We start from the raw sequence: 15,819 nt of genomic DNA, 5'->3' as shown, positions 1-15,819 counted from the left end.
TTTCTGCGAAACGTGCCCACTGACGCTATCGCGATAATGCATTATTGGAAACACCGCAGGTAAATGTTATTGAGATTTATACTGTGCTTCACAGAGCCTTAGATTACAGCTGCTTAACCGCCTCTTTAATGTAGCACTTAACGCATGTATACGCCCCTTCAGTGACCTCAAACTGTCCGTCGCAATGAATGTGGTATTAATACTGCGCAGATGTGCAGTAAGACGGCACGTGGCTGAACACTTGTCTATGGGCACTTCTCGTTTAACATGCACCACGGCGATCTTGTTTTTCTGCGTATAGCTCTTTCCAACGGGACCCGTTGGCAGAAGCCACGTGTCTTCACGGAAAAATCGAAAAACATGCTTGTATGAACTCGCAGAAAGACGGCGATGTCGAGCTGATTACGGTGTTTCGGTGTTGACCATGTGACTCGGTTCTTTCCGTATGCGGTCCTTTCTAGACGGCGCGCCGTTGCACAACCGCGCGACATTTGGAAAATCCGACGACAGCGGGGGCTATTTGCTGCATCCACTCATTCTCAGAGGGCCTGCACACATTTATAGGCAAGTGCGCTCCTAATGTTGTGCTTCTTGGGGTGACATTTCCCGGTTCCTATAACATGCGGAGCGCCACGGGCGCAGTCTTTGGGTGCAACACGGGAATTCCCCTTACTTTTCAACGCCCGGTGGTAAGATACATGTAAAAAAACATGTGCGGTTTTCTGAAGGGACCTATTGTAGTGAATCCTGACGTATACGCTTCATTACTTCCAACATACGCGTGCGCAAGTTTCCCCTTCATGGAAAGGGGCGAATGTTGGCCTCGATGCTCTCCTTCTGTAATGTCAATGTATGGGGTTGACTTTGCCCCCAACTTCGCCGTTAATTCTGTTTATTTGTGCCACAGGAATTTAGGGTGTTACACCAAAAAACTAGAACAAATACATTAGCTACGTCTGCTGGGACACCCCCATATTGAGAGAAAACAGCTCGCAATCGAAGTCATAATTTTTGTATATTTGGTGTAAATGGGCCTCTTGCCTCTCAGAAAGAAACCTGCCATCATGCACGCAACCATCAATAGCAGCCCAACAGAGGGCTGACGGTGTCACCAAGCTATTGGCAACGGAGATCATCGTGAACCGATCGGTCATAGAAGACAGCGGAAGATGAATTGCTTCGAGAGCGTGTGACTTGTCAAACTATTCTATTGGGGTAGTTGTTAATGATTCATTATTGTCGGTTGCGCGAAATTATCTTAAGTATAAAGGTGACATAAGACAGACCTCTTTGTTTGTGTCCTTGTTAAAGTTTCTTGCTACCTACAATCATGAAAGAAACTGTGTAACTGTTATTAGGGTGGTATCTGTTAAGATTATATAACATTTAATGCGAAATACATGAACACAGCATTTTAACAATGGAGCCCTGGCGACAGTTTCGCGATAGGGCATACTTTGCTAAGACATGCAGGCTTCTTGTGCTCAAAACGGAAGCAGCGCGTTCCTTGAAGCGAACACGCCCGGACACATGCTTGCTGGATCGAGAGGGTCAAGCCGGTTCGCGGCCGTAGACTCTTCTGCAGTGCTCGACAGAGCCGCCGGCTGGTCTGCATAGGCCAGCCAACTCTTTCAGCGCAGTGGCTCAGCGGCACACCGAAGGAGCGTGACCGGCTCGTTCAAGCAGGGCAGCAGCAGCCGTGCTTTCGCCAGCACCACTCTCTCAGCCGGCGCCCCAGGGCCTGACGACCTTGCCGGACCGGCGGTGCTCTCAGCTGGGAGAGAATGCTTGCTCTACGGGTGAGGTCGCAGAGAGGAACTTTTATAAAGGCTCGGCGACGGTGCGACGCGAACTCTTCGCCCTCAGTCGGTACTTGTGGAGTGCGCGATGAGTTGGGGAGCAGCCATGTCTTCTTCGAGGGCGAACGTCATCGTCGGGCTACTGCTAGTCGGTGCCGTAGCGCTTCTGCTGCCCAAGACAGAAGCAGGTGAGAGTGGCCGCATCTCGAGATGACACTAGACGGTCACGCCGGTACACACGCGAACGTGGTTTTATTATTTCGCCTATAGAAGACCGTGCAATTTCCTTCTTCCTGCTATAAGATCCATCCGGGCCCTATTATCTTCATCATCTCAGAGGCTTGCACTTTTTTTTTTCTCCCTTGTTCCGCGAGAGTGCAGAAGCGACTAAATGACAAAATGCTAAAGGGATTACAGCAATTAGAAAAGCTCCATTTGTATGCTGACTTTTTGCGTTAATTACGAATACCTCATAATTTTGTCAATCTCATGGGAGATTAGATGTGTCATTGAGCCAAATTAGCAGTGGTTAGTCGCTGTACTAATCGGAAGGACGAACTACGGTTGCCACGGTATTGACGACGGGACTGTCGCCCGTAACAGCGCGCCTTAAGTCTCCGTATCCAGGAAACCATGTTGGTCCCTTTGGAGACGCTTGCGAACTTAGCTGCTGTGGATGAGAGTTAAGATTTGGCTGCGCACTATGCCGGACATGTTCAACGCTCGATGACACATGGGAGTGTGATTCTAAAGCCTCGGTTCGATTTGAATTGATATAGGCTGATATAATAAAATATTCGTGCACTTCAGATGGCGTTTGACAGCTTGCCTTAACTTAAGCACAAAGCAAGGAGGAGGAGGAGGAGGAATAAATGAGGAAGGACAGGGAGGTTAGCCAGAAAGAGCAAGGTATTTTGATAAAACTGCTGGTGTGGTATCAGCACCACAGTTTTACCCTGCCCGCCGAAGTTTTTGGAAGTAGCGTACAGCACCTTCGCTGGAACACCAAAAGAGAAGTTGGCGCAGAGTCACAAATTTTTTTGTTCATTAACGCTCTCTGCCGTCGGTTGACATTTTCCACTAAGGCTATGAGATGAATCAGGCTTTTTGGAATTTTTATTTTTCCTAGCAATATTCCTCGCGTAACTAGCTATTGTGACTGCGTGCCTTGTCTAAATGGGCGACGCGTTACAGCCCGTATTTTTTTTTTTCGAACATGTTTTAGTAAAGTGAAAACCTTTTACAGTGTAATCTGGAGAGGCTTAGGTTTTAGAGTAGCACGGAAAAGTGTTAAACACATCTTTTTTTTTTCGATTGCACATGAATACGCTACAAACTTAGGATACTAATTCACAGTGCATCTTAGGGCGCATATCAAGTGGTGAATCATGATTTGTCCTATCTAGAGGCGTTGCATATGCGCACATGATATATGGCGTAGCATGGCAATAACGAAACAAGCATACAAGTTACTTTTATCTTTCTTTATCTGAATAAGTATTCGTTGAAAAGCACATGTATGCAACCGGAAGATACCCGCAATATGAATATTCCACGTGGTGCCAGTCACCTGCTGACTACTGTAATTATTTTGCTTGTAAAAAAAAAAGTGACATTGAGCTTGTATGTCTCGTGGCTCTCCCCGGTAGTGGCCTTCAGAAGGCGGCCTTGCACTGTTGAGTACGCGGTGACGCGGCGAAAGATATATTCTGAGAGAAAGAGGAACCTGATAAAGTGCAAATTGAGGGGTGTGACATATCGAATGGACATGAATCATTCATCGTTTCTCTGTACTCCGAACAAAAAAAAACATTGGCGCCGTATCCTGCGACAACGATCAGCAACAACGTCACGCTGCTATGGCGAAGCCTGGTCGTTAGTGGGAAGGCCCTCGTTACACGTGGCATCACATTAAGCGGGTAGAGTTCGTATGCTTCCATCTTGAAAACAAACACGCCATCGAAGCGTCGTCCTGTTCTTTTCTTCTGTGTAACTGCGCATTGGTTTTCTTGGTGCTCCCACTGAGCAGCAGTGTTCACACAAAAGTCGAACATCACGCGTTGTTGACTTTTCTGATACTTGACTTGTGAAATGTGAATATATCAGTTGCCACGTTTTCCGCTGCGTTCAATTACACCTCACTTTGCCTTGTCGACCCTGTCTACGAATGTCCTTGCCTCTATTTTTTGTTGTTGTTGTTGTTGTCGAATGAGAATGGCAATGACACTGCTTGTTGTGTCGACGGTGGCGAAAAGACACTAGAACATAGTTTTTGGTTGTCATTGTTATACCATATAGATGTGAATGCTTGTGATATCATTAGTTCGTTCCGAGGGCGGGCAATTGTCATAACAAATATTTTCAGAACACTGGCGTCATACGCCGTCACACCGGAAAGCTAGCAAATATTTGTGGCATTCCGTAAGGGGCTATTCTGCCTGCTAATATTTTCCAGCAACTGTTAGAAATCCTAATTGTAATACAATCAAAGGTGCCTGTAACGCAATCGGTCTCTTTATAAAACTGTCATTCCAAGCTAGGCCCCTCGCTATAATATAGGTATGTATAAGCACAGAACAGGGTTGGCGCAACAAGTGCGTGCCCCCCCCCCCCCCCTCCGCATAGGCGTACGCAGGGTTCTACTTCAGGGAGGGTGGAAAGGTTCGTCGCAGCACCCCCGTCCATATTAGGTCACCGTATGTAACAGCCTTTGCGTCCTCTCTCCATCTCAAGTGATTTAAGATAAGGGATGCCCCCACCCCCCCTCCCACGTGCACACTCCTGTGCCCCTCCACACTCCCACCCCCTCGAAACGCTTGTGCACAATAGACTACATATGAATTACCTGGCCTAAAACAACGTGAGAGCACGAGACGTCCCCCCCCCCCTCCACGTCACCCGCTCCCGCTTACTGGATGCGCGTTTTCTCAGTGGAATACTTAACTAGTGTCAAATTAGGCAAAGCAATTATTATATCACATGCTGGCCCAGCTTCTACCACGCCCTCTAAATAAAATCTTGGCTGCACAGTCAGGTTGAGCACAACTCTTGCGCTGTGGGTACGTGCACTCATTATTCGTTACACCAATTCTATGTCTTAAGACATTTAGAGCTAACTATAAAACGCCCTTCAATGAATACCACCCACAAAAGCCTATCTGCCACTGGGGCAGTGACACATACGAAAGACAGAATGTTCGACGTTACTTTTTTTTGTTCAGTATGTGACATATACATTGAAACACGTGCAACGCGCAGACTTTTTCAGCGTCACTGCTGTTTAGCACAACGTGTCCAGAATGAAGGGTGATGTAGGAGCCAGGATACAGGGCACGCGGAACGCACGACACGCTTCAGAACAACGAATTGCCACATTCCCTTACTACTAATCTATTTAACGTCATGTGAAATCTCGGCGTTGTTATCAGCAGAATGTAGGTTTCTCAAGTTAGCGTCACCCCCCCCCCCCCCCCGTTTTGTTGTTGCCTTCATATTTCTTCACGCTTTTTGATCATTTTATTCTGGACAGTTATGGTATTCTGGGCAGTTGTTGCATTGCCGGGTGCCTATGTGCTAATGGGGAATGAGAGACAGGAGCATTCGGCTTTTAGTTAACGCGCACGCTGCGATCCCCATTAGCAGCCACTGGCATGTACAATGAGCACTATCTGACAAGAAAGGGTTGCTACGTTATACTCGCTGGGTGTAATCTCCTTAGTTTTAGAAAGGTTTAGCGAGCGTTGAGCCGTAGTGCCATGAATACAATGGGCTAGTAACTCGGGGTGGTTAAAGGTGGGAAGTAGATACGAAGTGCAAGCCGTAAGAAAGTAAAAGCCGAATTCTCCTGTCTCTCATTTTCCATTAGCAGCCATTGACATGTAAATTGAGCACTATCTAACAGGAAAAGGTTGCTACGTTATACTCGCTGGGCGTAACCTCCTTGGTTTTACAAAGGTTTAGCGAGCGTTGGGCCGCAGTGCCATGAATACAGTGAACTAGTATGTAGTGCCATCATCACCATCATCATTTCTCAATCACCGCGCCGCGCCTCTCGCGCAGCTGATGCTAGCTCGAGCTGCGCGAGGATTAGAACGAGCTCACGCACCTGGGGCGTCGGACGGGGACAGCTACCGCGGCTCGGCTTCGGGCGTGGAATAAAGTGGCGCGATCGGCACGGCCCCGTCGGCTGCCTACGACGCCGTCTCACGTCTCTCTTCTCTCGCCGCTACAAGTATATACCAAGAACTCGAGGTGGTTAAAGGTGGGAAGTAGACCCGAAGCGCAAGCCGTATGAAAGTGTGCGTGTGCCACCTCTCGTTTAGTCCTTGGAATGTCCGCTGGATGGCGGTGCTTCTATATGGGGAATATATGATGAAAAGATGCGAGATGGTGGTACTTGGAGTGTTGAATAGATGGACGAACAGACACACAGACAGATGCATGGATGGACGCATGAACAGACGCAGGGGCGGATGCATGGACGAATGCAGGGACGGACGCACGAACAGACGCACGCAGGGACGGGCGGATGAATGCATGGACGGTCACACAGACGGACGCATGGATGTACGGAAGCAACACGAATGGACGGACGAATGCTTCGCCCCGCTCTCCATCATTCACTCCGTGGATATGCTGCCATTTTTTTTAGTTTGTGAGCAAGAGGGTCACGGCTGATTATGTAAGTGCCCAGGAAGCGTTTTAGGGGCGAAGCTCCTTATGGCGTGGCTTGGGCGTCCCTCGTACGTAACCACCAGTGGCACATATCCGAAATAGGTATAACATTTGACCTCCAAGGTGGTGCCGGTGAGACTTTTCTTCTGTGCGTTGTTTAACAATAAAAAATAGTGCTCAATGTACATGCCAATGGCTGCTAATGGGGAATGAGAGACAGGAGCATTCGGCTTTCAGTCAACGCGCACGGTGTGATCCCCATTAGCGGCCATTGGCATATACATTGAGCACTATCGGACAAGAAAGGGTTGCTACATCATACTCGCTGGGTGTAACCTCCTTAGGTTTAGAAAGGTTTAGCGAGCGTTGAGCCGCATGGCCATGAATACAATGAACTAGGATATACCATGAATGAATTCGAGGTGGTTAAAGGGGGGAAGCAGATACGAAGCGCAAGCCGTAAGAAATTAAAAGCTGAATCCTCCTGTCTCTCATTTCACATTAGCAGCCACTGGCATGTACATTGAGCACTATCTGACAGGAAATGGTTGCTACGTTATACTCGGTGGGCGTAACCCCCTTGGTTTTAGAAAGGTTTAGCGAGCATTGGGCTGCAGTGCCATGAATACAGTGAACTAGTTTATACCATGAACACAAGGTGGTTGAAGGTGGGAAGTAGATCCGAAGCGCAAGCCGTAAGAAAGTGTGCGTGTGGCACCTCTCGTTTAGTCCTTGGAATATCCACTGAATGGCGGTGCTTCTATATGGGGAATATATGATAAAAAGATGCGAGATGGCGGGACTTGCAGTAATGAATATATGGATGAACGGACACACAGACAGATGCATGGATGGACGCATGAACGGACGCAGGGGCGGATGCATGAACGAACGCAGGGACGGGCGCACGAACAGACGCATGGACGGTCACACAGACAGACGCATGGACAGACGAATGCTTCGCCCCACTCTCCATCATTCACTCCGTGGATATGCTGCCATTTTTTTTCAAAACGTGTCAAAAAGGGCACTGACACTTCAGCGAGTCACTGTGTGCAGCGAGCGTTCCATTTTCTTAGTAGCCCTGGCAGTCGATACCAACAATGCTGAGGCGGCCCAAAGAGCTTCGTCGCGCTCTCTGGTCCACTGTCGGGTGCCTATAAGTCTCACCAAACAACCGTTGTGTTTGCTGTGGCATCGCACGCGTGCGGGAGAGCGAAGGATAATAGGGGGAAAAGAATGGCAGAGAGGTTAACCAGCCTATAGGCAGCCGGTTTGCTACTCTGCGCATGGGAGAGGGATGGGGGAGATGAAAGATAGAGAGCAGAGAGGGAAGAGAGAAACACAGCACATTCGGCAGTAGATGCGCGCGCACTCAGTCATAGTCCAGTCTTGTCTTTCGCGGTGTGTGACAATGCTGTTACAGCTGCTTGTTCAAGTCCGTGTCGCGTAGGAATTTCAACAGAGCTTTCGTCGCCTTTTGTTGCAATGTCTTCTCTCGGGCACTTGACAGAATAGTGTCCACAGACATTTGGCTGTTGTCGATGCGCGCAAAAGCGGACGCCAGTAACTGTCTCTGGATTTCATACAACGGGCAGTCACGCAAGATGTGGTGTAGCGTCTCTTCGCAATGACAGGCATCGCATAGAGCGTTGTCGGCCATTCCTATGACAAAGGAATAAGATTTCGTAAATGCCACTCCTAGCCATAAGCGATAAAGAAGCGTGGCTTCTCTTCGGTCGAGTCCAGTGGGCATGCGGAGAGCCATCAAAGAGGACAGGTGGTGTTGACGATTCGTATCGATGCTTGGTGGGCACCATAGTGAAAACGTGATTTCACGCGCAAGTCATCGAAGATTACTGGCAGCATCGGTCCGCGAAAGTGGTATGGCTTCTTCTCGTGTTCCTTCAAGGGCTGCCCGCGCGGTAGTATCGGCATGTTCGTTCCCTATGATGCCGCAGTGACTTGGCAGCCATTGAAGCGTCACATGATGCTCTTTCTCGTGTGAAGTGTGGAAAAGGCATCGAATTTCGAAAACAAGCTGTTCGTATGGCCCGTGACGCAGTGCTGAGAGCACAAATTGTAGGGCAGCCCTTGAGTCGCTGAAAATCGACCATTGTTGCGGTGGTTCCCGATTGACCACACAAAGTGCAGCGCGCAAAGCAGCTAGTTCCGCTGCTGTAGATGCCGTGGAGTGGTCAGTTCTAAAGCTGATGGTAACACGTCTTGCTGGGACAACTACTGCCCCTGACGAACACTGGCGGTTCGTGGAACCATCGGTGTATACGTTTATGCTGTCTGAATATTTCTCGTGGAAAAGAAGAAGAGACAGTTGTTTCAGCACGGGTGACGAAAGCTCAGATTTCCTCCGGATCCCTGGTACACTAAGATGCACTGTGGGTCGAATAAGACACCAAGGCGGTATGGATGGTTTAGATGCAGGAGTGAAGCCCGAGGGAAGTTTATTGTTGTATTTCACAGTCATTTTGGCGAACGATGCTTGGCGCCTCTCTGAAGGCAACAGTGGAAGGTGATTACAGGGAGCACGTGCGAAGTGTCTGATGTGCGTTCTCAGGACTTCTACAACAATATGAGTTTTGTATCGGATAGTCACCAGCAATTGCAATTGTTGCTTCCGTTGACGTACATCTGGGCAGACCGAGGCACACTTCCAGCGCTTGGGCTTGTGCGTCCTGTAGAACACGAACATTGGTCCTGCAGGCATTGCTAAGCACGGGCAAACTATATCTGAGGAAACCGAGAAATAGCCACAACCTGAAGTGGCTATTTATTCAATGGGGCATTAGAGAAACGCTGTCAACGTCCATCGTTTCCTTTGCTTTGTTTTTTCTCACGACTTTGCTTGCGCTACGTGAGCGGCGATTGATACGCCAACGAAACGAGTTTGTGTCAGCGGAACGCCAGCCCAATTAGTCTCTAGCTTTCCGCATTTTGTGACTGAGATTCCATCTCGTGTGGACTGCTACAGGTCGCTGTCACCCGTTTCACTTCGGGAGTTTACAGGTTTCCGGTCCTCGCGCTTAATGACACCCGGAAAATCTGGTCTACGGCTCTTAACGAAGTTCGGTCGCAGGGACACCCGCGATACCGGCAGGCAGTGGCACTTGGCGGGAACAAACTAACAAAAACAAAACATGTGATAGATATCGACCGCGAATTACGCCTATTCCGCACAAAAGAAGTGATTTGCCAGCTGTAATGAAACGCCAATTCTACTGCGTTCTGTTGCAGTTTTGTTTGCACTTGCATCGGAAGTGGTTTACCTTTCGAATGAGTAGGGTATAGGGGGAAAACTGCTGTGATAATAACAATATATCTGGGGTTTTAAGTGTCGAAACTATGATATGATTATGAGTCACCTCGTTGTGAAGGACTCTGTAACTAAAGGCGCCATGCCATGTACACGCACGTGCACAGCACATTTCGCCTATATCGTAGGGGGCTGGTTCGAAAACGCGACCGTTCGGGTTAGCTGCCGGCCAGTGTACCACCGAGGTGGGCTATATAAAGTGCCAAAAAATTGCACTTTTTGAAGTAACGCACTGAGCGATCAAAGATGTTTACGGGAACAAATATAACACGAAGGATTCGCTGATTAGGTAAACAGTGACTTTTTGTTTAGTTTTTCTTGTTATTACAATGGCTTATTCCAAAAACAACACACATACAAGCGCTGTGGCTAGGAAGAGCGATATACCCCCAATTTATTTTCATGAGACAATTAAAACAATTTAAGTAATATATTTTTGTTTACAAATAAAGCGTTACATGCTTCATTAAGCGCTAAAATTGATCGTCGGCACAACACAAGTAATGCCAAAAATACAACTGAAAAATACCAAATGATGCGGTGTCTCATGTCACCATGCTTGTGACGTTACGTCACTTGATCACGTTTGCGCAGGGAATAGTAGCCAATCAATGTCTCCGATCTCGGAGGCCACATTCAGCCACGTTTTCGGGGCGAAACACCTATAGGGTCGCTCAGTGTCCGGGCGTTATCGTCGAGGCTCGCCTCGCTGTTCGAAATGCCGCTTCCGTTTATACGAAAGATCTGGGGGTCGGAGAGGTGGCTATTGCTGTAGCACTCATCAATTCTGGTGGAGATTTAGTCCTAAGTGATTTTTGCTATGTGATTTTTTAGACCTAAGAGTTCACAAGCAGTTACATGAAGACTTGTGCAGACGTACACGTACCCTATCCCGGTCTTCAAGATAAAATCCATCCGTACTGTGGCATTTCGGTCACTTGTGGTATAGGGCTTGCTCGATTTAGACCATATGCTTTGGCACTCCTCGACGTTGGCCGGTGATACTTCTCACAGTGAACGGTGGTGGCAGTGGATGCTACACGGTGACGTGCTGGCGAAGCACGTCAAGATACCCACAAAGCCCACGTGGCGGCTGAGGTGCTTGGCCTCTCTGTCTCGACATGGGAGCAGCCAGCATCAGTCTTGGACTGATACCCAGGACCAGAATGAAGTTTTTCATACCACACGCTTGCTGTGACCAAGATAGCAAAACTGCATACCAGCGAACACTGTCAGAGAAATGGTTCTTTATTTTTAAACGGAAATCATGGCGCCATATTCCGCAATCACTTTTCTGGTGGAGCGCACTGGCATTCACTTTCGCGTAGGATGGTCACAGCTCACATGCTCCGTTTTGCTTTTGGAGCACCCGTACGTAGCGCGGACATGATTTAGAAAAGTAGTAGGCCTCGACGCAGTAAAATTTAACCACCCACCAATCAAAGTGAACGACGGAGCATAAGGTCAGCAAGAACAAAATGACGAAATATAAGGACACAATTCATGATTCAATGTGCACTGCTTTGTCCCATCATCAGCATTATCTGCGTAGATGTGCTTCAATTTTGATATGTTTTTCAGTTGAATGCCCTAAAGGCCCAGAAAGCATTAAATGGGGGGGGGGCAATGAATGGGACAAGCAACAGATAAAAGAAACAGTAAATTATTAGATGAACAAGAGTAAAGCAGGACCACTACGTCTGACAGTATTATACAATGGTGCAGGAATTTTTCGTGGAGGGGCGGGACAAGATTAATACATCGACTGAAGAAAAAAAGAAGATGACCTTCATGTTTGAGTCGTCTTAGGTGGATGCATAATAGATCATGGGTACTTTTGTATGACATTTTCATTCTGGCGTCAACGTAGTTCTTGTGCGTAACTTTTAGAAATCGTCGTACGAAATATAACCCTTCGCCTATTATCAAAGCTGTTAGCTATTAGAGTGTCGTTACACGGATATATATATATATATATATATATATATATATATATATATATATATATATATATATATATATATATATATATATATATATATATATATATATATATATATATACTATAATTTGTAGTAACTGTGGTCTTGATTCGACTTGCAGCATGCCCATGTGCAGATTGAAGATGCGTAGCATGCATATTCGGCCACAGAAATCAACAATAGTGCATTCTTTCTCTGCGTGTTTGTGGGTGCGTGCGCAAGTAGTAATCGCCGCAATCAGTACGTTAGGCTACATCTATTCGTCTCTGTATACATTGTTGCAGTTGGAAAGATCGCACCCTTAGTGAAGCGTGGGCGCAGGAATTGCGCAAATGAGCAGGAGACCGGTTCCACCTACCAGGAAAGTGCATCGCGAGCGTCGCGCTATGGCGTCTTCCAATTCCCTTAACCCGGTGCATAAGTGCATGTTTCGTGACCATACCACTACAGACTAACGCGCCTGCAAAATAGCCGTGACAGCCCCCCTGTGAACCAGCCACAGCAAATGTTATGGTAGCGGAGTCTACGCGTACGGGAATAGCAACGAGCCACGTTCTAATAATACGCTAGGCATGATTCCACTTGGTAGCGATGGATATTGCAGTCGTTAAGTGCTTGCAAGGTACGTCATACATTATTCAAACGGATCGCGCTCTGTTATCATTACGTTTTAGGTTTGCAAAACAGCAAATGAATGCATGACGATAACATCGAAGAGTTCGCAACTACTTTCCTTGTCAGTTCTGTTAGGCTTGGTGACCAGTCAGTGTAGTAAGGATATTCTGGGTTTAGGAACGGTGTGTTTTGTTTGTTTTGGTTTTTCGGAGAGTTCGTACCTGGTACGTATCGATCGTAGTAAAGCAACGGAGTGGTGACAAAAAAAAAAAAAGGTCAGGGGGCAGTGCGAGAAAGCTTTCGTTGCTATGTGGGCGTGCTACCGGTCACTCTGCCAAAATCGCATAATAAACGCATTTCGTTGCTGTTCTGCTGGCACCGACTTTGATAAAAAAAATCACAGCCTATCCACGTAGGGAATCATGAAGAGTGGGGCGAAGATTCGGAGGGTTTCATTGGGAAACTGCGAATCGTCCGTCCACTGGCCGCGTCCGTCCGTCCGTGCGTCTGTCTGTCTGTCTGTCTGTACGTTCGTCCGTCTGTCTGTCTGTCTGTCTGTCCGTTCGTCCGTCCGTCAGTCTGTCTGTCTGTCTGTCTGTCTGTCTAGTGAACACTCCAAACACCGCCATCTCACATATTTTCATCATATATTCATCATATACAAGTACCGCCATACAGCAGACATTCCAAAGGCTGAACGAGAGGTGGCTACCTACTACTATACATACACCGAGGACGGACGACCCACGACTTAAAGAGGTTCGCCCTAAAAGCAACGTTTTGTTGAGAGACCTGCCACACGTGTGTGCGAACGTTTTGCGGCTACTACACAAGGAGCAAACAAAAAAAAAGTGTGAAATTAACCGTTTGCAGCAATCTTAAGCATTGGTACATCATATATATATATAAAGGATCACTTGTTCTAGTCAGTCTGTGAACACCTCGATGTCGTTAGCTCGCAATTAAAAGAGCTAGGGTGTGAATGGCGACGCTCAAATAGAACGGGAGTCGCCAACGTGATGAAACGTCTGCGTTGTTTCACAAACGTTTCCCTAAAGTTGTTCCGCTAGAAGCTATGTCGTATGTTGGTGCCGAGTAAAATGTTATAGGTGCACCTGACTTCGAAAGTATGAAGAGAACGTTTTGTGCCTGCAAGCTGGGATATTATTGTCAATAGTCGTTACGAAAGATGCATACACAAACAAACAAAAAGAAAGACAGGGAGGAATCTGGCTCAAGTCAGCTTCCTAGAGCTTCACAGTGCTTACACACTTATGAGCGAAAAATGGAGACATATTTTACAGTAAGAATATAACAATAAGAGCAACGAACAATACTCCTGAGGCTGTAAGCCCAGTCATTTTACGAAATGAAGTAGCATGCTCGTGTCGAAAAGCCTACCCAAGGCGGTCAATCGGAAGTCAGGCTCTACGTAATAGGCGAAGTTGATCGCATTCGGGCAGTAGTGGCATGTGCTGCGTGTATATTGCTGGGCATATGATGCACTCCTGCGTTTCGCACACAAACTCACTCATGCACGGACACGCATACACATGAACACATGCGCACACACATACATACAAACGAAATGCACAAGCTGAAAGGTCAGCACGTCCTTGTCTTCATGAACATTCGTGACGCAGAGCAAAGCTATGAAGGCGCTGACAGCCCCACAACCCTATAGCTATCTATCTGCCCTCGTTGACTCTATACTATTTTCTAAGTATGAAACGACTCGCCTACGTTACTAGTAAATGGTTTGGATCTGCATTCAAATGGCAGCGGTGCCCCTGTTATGATTTGGTGACGGAATGCTTGCTTTGGTGCTTTCAGTCAGCATACTTTCCGTTGACAGGATGCTTATGAGGCGCGAGGCGTTAAGCCACAGCCACCGCTGTCAATTTCACGCCATTGTTGCTGTAACACCTGACCTGTCGTACTACGGTGTCGTGGTACAACAATTCGCAGTTACTATAACTCTTTTGTAGTTACTTGGAAGGTTAGCATGACATTGATCTATTGTTGCATGAATAAGATATGTGTTTATGAGTCATTGTTTTGTTTAGGTTTCTCCGTTGTTTAAAATATGTTGATGTTTTTATATGGCGTCGTTTACTCCTCTTCGCAGATCATTGATTTAGTGAAAATCAGACACAGAAACTGAACTGCACAATATCGCACCAAAAGTGAGCTCGTGTATGTCGGTTTGGCATTAACAAACCGCACGAGCAGTTCCAATTCTTCAGTATTTCTAATGAATGCTAGTGATATCAACAAAAGCTGTGCACGTGTGTGCGAGTAAACGTAACGCTTAATAAAAGAAAGACGAACCGCTGGCTTGAATTATTCAGACGACCACACAGCTCTACTGCCTGTCGTGCAAAGGCCGCTGTATAGAGTCAAGATCACGTGGACGCGTTCCCACGAGCGCGCTTCTCGAATGTCCCGCTGTCATCGTAAATCGACGATATACTCACGTGCACGCAGAAAGCAGCGAAGACTGCGAGGTGGCAAAAGAGAAGATAGAGACCGCGTGATACAGCAACAGTCATCTGAGGTTCTCGTTCTGGCCACGCTCCAAGTTGGCACGCACGATGCCGATTCAACGTTAAGTGGAAAGCCGGTAGCTGTTGCCCCGCATTGCACAGAATGCAGTTGCACAGAAACGGGACTTTTCGCGTGAAAGAGCAAATTACGTGCCCAGACTGTCTCCGCATCGTATAAGGGAATGTTGGACATAAAAAGGGAACGACGAAAAGCGTTTCGATTTCTGCGAAGGACGCTTTCGTTTTAAAGTGCGATCAGTGTGATGAAATCATTCATCCTAAAAGGTAGTGAAGGTGACGGTGCCATTTGACGGTGCCACACACACACACACACACACACGCACACACACACACACACACACACTCACACACACACCACGCACACACACACACTCACACACTCACACACACACCACACACACACACACACACACACACACCACGCATACACACACACACTCACACACTCACACACTCACACACTCACACACACACACACACACACACACACTCACACACGTGCTGCAGTTAACGGTGCCATTTAACCGGCTGGTGCAAGAAAAGTCAATAGCAAGTTCACATGTTTTATGTACCGGTGCAGCCCGCTGACATGCGGTCGTGCTTGTGATTGCTTCAGAGACGAAAACACCTCTTCTATACCTTAGTAATGTATCTGAATGGGCTATTTGGTAGCACGCGGCGTTAAGTTTGCGGAGAGTAAGATGAAGGAGTGTGGCGATATAGGGCTGGCACGAGCGCTGTGCCCTTCATTTTGTCCTCGTCCTTGAGTGGCAAGGACAGGGTTACGGTGCCTGTCTCTGTCCTTCACTGCCATGCACGTTCAACTTTTACATCGTAAACCTAAGATTATC

General features: G+C 47.3%; 1 protein-coding gene across 1 annotated transcript in view; it reads left to right on the top strand.

Annotated features, from left to right (window-relative positions):
• The first annotated feature begins 1,829 nt into the window (after positions 1–1,829).
• Positions 1,830–15,819, top strand: part of LOC119187527 (protein Skeletor, isoforms B/C) — a 45,045-nt gene continuing 31,055 nt past the window's right edge. Inside the window, exon 1 of the mRNA XM_075883101.1 lies at positions 1,830–1,987. Coding sequence (XP_075739216.1) covers positions 1,888–1,987 — 100 coding nt within the window. The 5' untranslated portion in view covers positions 1,830–1,887. The remainder of the gene's footprint in view (positions 1,988–15,819) is intronic.

Source organism: Rhipicephalus microplus, unplaced genomic scaffold, assembly GCF_043290135.1.
Source record: "Rhipicephalus microplus isolate Deutch F79 unplaced genomic scaffold, USDA_Rmic scaffold_15, whole genome shotgun sequence".
Classification (NCBI taxonomy): Eukaryota; Metazoa; Arthropoda; class Arachnida; order Ixodida; family Ixodidae; genus Rhipicephalus; species Rhipicephalus microplus.
Note: the sequence above shows the minus strand (reverse complement) of the source record. Positions and strands in the feature narration are given on the sequence as shown.